The 5762-nt window shown below is 30.7% G+C and overlaps 1 protein-coding gene across 1 annotated transcript; it reads right to left on the bottom strand.

Annotated features, from left to right (window-relative positions):
• Nucleotides 1-1795: 1795 nt before the first annotated feature.
• On the bottom strand, nucleotides 1796-3652 carry LOC132752267 (FMRFamide peptide receptor frpr-18-like). Its single transcript, XM_060742586.1, has one exon. It carries the CDS (start codon nucleotides 3609-3611, stop codon nucleotides 2043-2045), a length of 1569 nt encoding a protein of 522 aa, XP_060598569.1. The 5' UTR covers nucleotides 3612-3652; the 3' UTR covers nucleotides 1796-2042.
• Nucleotides 3653-5762: the final 2110 nt, after the last annotated feature.

The following is a 5762-nucleotide window of genomic DNA, read 5'->3' as shown; positions in this document are numbered from 1 at the left end:
AATTAAAAGCTCTGTAAAAGAAATTATCTGTTATGTTATATTCTTGTAAATCCCCATTAGATAACAATGTTACTGTATATACTTAATTTCTCATTTGTTAATAGGAAATATGTTAGCGTACATTTTTTTTTTACATTGAGAAAATGAAAATTTTATATCCTTTCTCTGTTTCAGAAACGATAAATAAATTCAGAAGTGAAATAACAGCATAAACCATAACCGAATGGAAGCGGCAACAGTAAGTTAAGTACATTATATACTTTAATGTTCATCATAGACCTAGCGTTCTGATTTCCTATTTTCAATCTGTCTTTCCGGCATATTCAGATTATTTGCATATTATACCGTATGTTAAACTTTTAAGTATCGGAGTGTATATAATAAAACATTTGTTCTGATTATAATCATTTGCAATTCATGATAGTAGTCTGTAACAATTGCACATTATTATCTTAGTCTAATGCACCTTTTCATTGTATGTCATAAACAGATTAAACTTTTATGTTGTCTAAGGTATTAATGACAATATTCTTTAATTCTAAAATTGTTATTCTTACATTTTGATTATTTAACGATTTTATTGAAATGGTTTAGAACAATCTCTTACTTAGTTAACAGTTATATAAAGGTACTTCTAATTCTGAGAGGTAAATATGTAAAGTTGATAAATCAAGAATAAATAAGCAAGATTATACATGTATGTATATACGACAAATTAGAAAAATATAGAAAAACGAAATCCTAACAAAAGCCCAACACTTGATTACAGAAATCTAGCGTATATATTTATGATTTGAAATGGTGAAGAAAGGACTTTCTGAACAGTATTCTTTTAAAAGACAACACGTCTATTTAATAATGATACAGTTATTGCCATACAAACTAACCTTTCAGTCTAAAATGAAATTTACCTGGTATGGCAATAAACATGTATTTTTAATATACCGAAAGAGAAAAAACAACATTCCTTTAAATGTGCGTATTGATAAATAATATAATATAATGCTTGAGTATCATTAGCATACAACATTATGTCAATCATACTGATATAGTAATGCATGAAAAGTAACCGTTGTCAATATGTTTATTAATTTAAAACGTAATTGGCAATTAAAAAGTAAACGATGGAAAGGAATAAAACATTTCCAGCTAACAGCGATAATGTTTTAAACCAAATTATTATAGTTTACAACATGTTTTCGGCGCAAATTTGTTTCTCTACATCACTTTTAGTTCTAAATATCTCTTGATTTGTTGTCCATGTAGGATTATTTCATTATCTAATAAAGCTGTCATATATTTTCCAATCTACATGTTCGGAATGTTGTACAATCCGTCATTTGTCTTTTCACTTGACGAAAATAAATTTTAATAAATTTTGCAAAAAACTACATGTAATAATGTTAAAATGGGCCCCGAAGCTGATGTATTTTTATGAAGTACTTGTATTTTTATGATTGCCTTGCAAATTCAGTCGTCAGAGAGAGTCATACGACTTATTCAAAATCATATAAGAATTGACTGCTTCGAACAATTCGTCTTCTGTTAATGTGTTTAAAATTTAATGGTTATTAATTAAAAAAAAACGATTACATTTGGCCTCTTGATAAGCGTGACTAACGAATTGAAATAATTATAAGTCTCCACAAACATTAATGACTTTCATGAAATAATTAAGAATTAAGTATAATTGAAAAAAAAACTTAAAGACATATCATTTAAGGTTTCAATATTACTGTTTTGATGATATTTAGAATGCATTTACAAGTATGACCAACAATTTTATAATATGACAGTTTTAATAATCTTTGTATCTTAAATACATTTAGGCATTTCAATACTGGCACAGAAACACTGACGTAACTTACATCAATTTCATCAAGACATTGGAGCAAAATTACAGAAACCCGTTCAACAATAGTTGTGGTGTATTTATATTCTTCGCAATACGTTTCACTAAACTATATTACCATGACAGTTAAACGTTTGACATGTATGTTTCAAAAGAAATACAAATAAATACAAACTCTTTACATCTGGCATTATAGCACTGTATCAAGGTGGTTACCGTTTTGTAAAATTGATGCACCATTTCTCAAAAGAAGTTTTATTTCAAACATGTCAGACGTGCCTTCCTTTTCTGATTTTTCGCTATCTTTTTCCCAAGTTTTGGGTTGTCTTTGACCATATGATGGCCGTACACAACCTTGTCCAATCTGTAAACAGTTCTGTCTGCATTTGTAATGCCGACGGATACATATCGGAGTGAACGCATGTCCTTCATTATTTTGATTGTCATATGGAGTGACGTTTAACTCTAAGCGTCCATCTCGACGATCAAAATTAATCGCAAATTGCCCATTTCTAGTTTCGTCCCGGTAGCGGACAGAGCGTCTTGACTGATCATGTGTTTGCTCTCTCCCGTTCCTTTGCTCCCGGTTATTACAACGGCGCGATCTGAAGTGAAGTGGTATATTTCCGTTGTACAAACTTGTTTCTGTTTTAGTAACAGTATCTTTACTCCGTTTACCACAGTTACAAAGAATTATAAGGCACACTCTTCTAAATTTTGTACTCATTACAGAATACAAAATGAAATTGATGGAGGAATTGATTAAAACAAGTATATTGACAATATTTCCAGCAATAAGCAGGTAATTCCGTCCGGTTGGGGTTAGTTTCGTTGATGTTTTGTTCAGATATATATGATATGATATCAAGGCAGCATTTGGAAACTGACATATCAAAAACACTATCACTACTCCAATGAGCATTATAGTTATCCGATTCTGTTCTTTCTGTCGTCTGCTTCTATCCTGCTTCATAGAAGTATATGTCATCTGTTTGCGTATTCTAGTAGCAGACACAACAGCTTTTACGAGAATTCCATTAAACGTTGACAAAAGCACCAGTGGTAAAACAGTAAAAGTAAACACTAAAAAGTTATAATACCCAACTTGATAAGCATCACTCAAAAACATTTCTGTTTCTTCAAATTCGTATTTGGTTTCATTCATTTCAATAACTTCAACCAATCTGGCTTCAAAAAATTCTGGTGTTGTACAAGCAATAGTCAAAATGACAACGACAGCTGTTATAATTCGTGCGCGCTGGGGTGTACACAAAGCACGTCCTTTCATTGGATAACAGACTGCAATAAGCCTTTCTAAGGAAAAAGTAACAGTAAGGCAGACAGAAACATTGCTACAAATATCAGTAAGAGTCTTTCCGTAATAATACCAGTAATTGTACACATCTTGCACGTTCACATGCTCATAATGCTTTAAACTGAGGGTAAAACTCAAAATAAGGTACAAGAGGTCAAATATTGACAAAGCCGTTAAATAGCAGTTTGTAGACGACACCATTGACCTGTGAGTCAAAACTCGTATGCTTATTATGTTTCCAAAGAACCCGACAGAAGTTACAATAGGAACCAAAACTCTTTGCACAACAAATCTTGTTATATCAAGTGCTTCCTTGTTCGGTGGAATTCCATTGACATATTCTGAATTGTTCGACAGACTGAAGTTACAATCGCTGTTATCGATGCTGATTTGAAATTGTGTTGATGAATTTATATCCATTATGCTGTGCGGTCTAAATGTCATTTCTTCATTTTTTAGAGAAACTCCACATCGCTTGATTTGCCGCTGTTCTAAAATGGAAGACAAATAGTTATTTTATGATGATTTTTAACAGGATTTATTCAAGTTTGATTATTAAGGAAGCTATTAGTTAACTGACACACAACCAGTAGTGAGTAAAAAGTGTAAAGTTATGTGCTCAAAGATATCAAACGCTTGCGTCTGACGCGGTTTAAACACATGTAGTTAGCAGTCCATAGATTACTAGTCCTTCTCTTAAGTCTCTCTTGGTAATGCCGCCACTTGAACTGATTATTAATTTAGAATAACTAACGAATGACATTGAAAAGAGTTTTACTGTTTGTTACGTTATTAGTTGTTTTTTTTAGTTCAATGTACACTTAGTTTGTTCATATCTTTGCAATCAATCAATCTAAAGGAATTTTCTGGATAACTAACCTTAAGATACCAATTTGAAAGTGACCGATAACCTTAACCATATGATTTGTCAATAAGTGGCGAGGAATAAATGTCCATAGACTCAATGTTTGAGATCATTTGTCAGGAAGAAAATAACAATTAGGCCGAGGTAGAAACAGCTACCCCTGGATTTACTTTAATTACTTAATAACTTTTGTTCAAATCGGGCAGACTAAGACTTTTGCGATTGAAACAGCCTAATTGAAACATGGGTACCAAAACTTAAACAAAGATCATAACATGTATTAATATATTTCAATAGATTTGCTTGCTTTCGTTTTGTTGCTTTAGCTTGTTGTTGAGTTTTAGTTGTTTTTATTTTTATTTGTATGCATGAACACTTGAGAGTGTGGGTCGTAATGCCATATAGTTTTTGTTCAAGGAATACAATTATTAGGTTTAAAATTTTTCAATATGTCTACTAACGATCTTCACTCGTCGGTTGTATTAACGATTCAATTTAGAATGCTTTGAATGACTGATTTATTAAAGGTAAACTATCGAAGAGAAATTCGGCACATTATGCAACAAAATATGTACAGCAATTGCATGCAACAATATTGCTTTATTTCATGCTTTGTAGCTGAATGTGTTGCCATTTATCATTATAATCATTGTTATGTTAACTTTAAATTCTTTATGCTTAATTTGATATTTTCATGTGTGATATATTTTACAACCCCCTTTTTAATTTAATGCATAAATAATCTTATATATTTATTTGGTTTGATTTTGCTTCTTGATGCACCAGGGCACTTAGCTTGATGATGAAGCTTGAAACCCTGGTTTCGTTGAATTGCGCTGTGTCACTTCTTTTTTAAATTTAAGACCAAAATTTACGCATACTTTTTTTTGGACACTACCAGACCCGTCAAATTTTAAACATTTCTTAGATTCAATACATTTCTGAAATGATTATTTACCCAAACATTAAAACAGTATTTTTTTTTTTGAAAAAGTACAGTATTCCTGAAATAATATGTACGAATATATATCCATGGACATCTTAAAGCCGTCTTAAAGGTTATGTCATGACATAAATAATTTCAGTCTGTCTATCAACAGTTTTATTCATTGACTTTTATCATTTATTTGAGATAAACAAACAGATTCAATAACAAATGTTTTACTTGCAACTAAAATATTATACGATACATAATGTTTTCTTTAAAACAATCAATAGTTAGACCCTTAGATAAAGAAGGATAGCTGAAAAGGCAGAAATATGAAATAATTTACTGTATGACTACAGGGCTTCAGTGTCTTCCTACAAAATATCCTGTCAGCAAAATGCAAATAAAAAATGAAGTCCGTTTGAACTTGTTACTTAAAAGGCTTTAAGAACAGTTTTGTAATTAACTGTCGTGATATTTTGTAAAGCGTATTTTGGTCACTTGCTCAACATTAACATTATAAACAAAAACATTAAAAGGGTACAAAGATATATGTACCGAATGATTTTAAAACATTTCATATACGGATAAAAGGTGATGCTGTTTCCGTATTCTTACGGAAATTTTAGATAGAGTTTTTACAAGGAAATTTTCTGCTATTTAATACACTATTATATAGTTATTTTTGTTGTTAAGATGTTCTCGAAAAAATACTATATTTTTTTTTTGTAAGTTGACTTTTAATGCTTTTCATGAATTGGCATTTAACTTTTAAATGATTAAAAAACAATGTTTTCTTAGA

The sequence above is a fragment of the Ruditapes philippinarum genome, unplaced genomic scaffold (assembly GCF_026571515.1).
Source record: "Ruditapes philippinarum isolate M1 unplaced genomic scaffold, ASM2657151v2 ctg220_1_1_1_1, whole genome shotgun sequence".
In the NCBI taxonomy this organism is placed as follows: Eukaryota; Metazoa; Mollusca; class Bivalvia; order Venerida; family Veneridae; genus Ruditapes; species Ruditapes philippinarum.
This window is presented reverse-complemented; position numbering and strand designations above follow the sequence as displayed.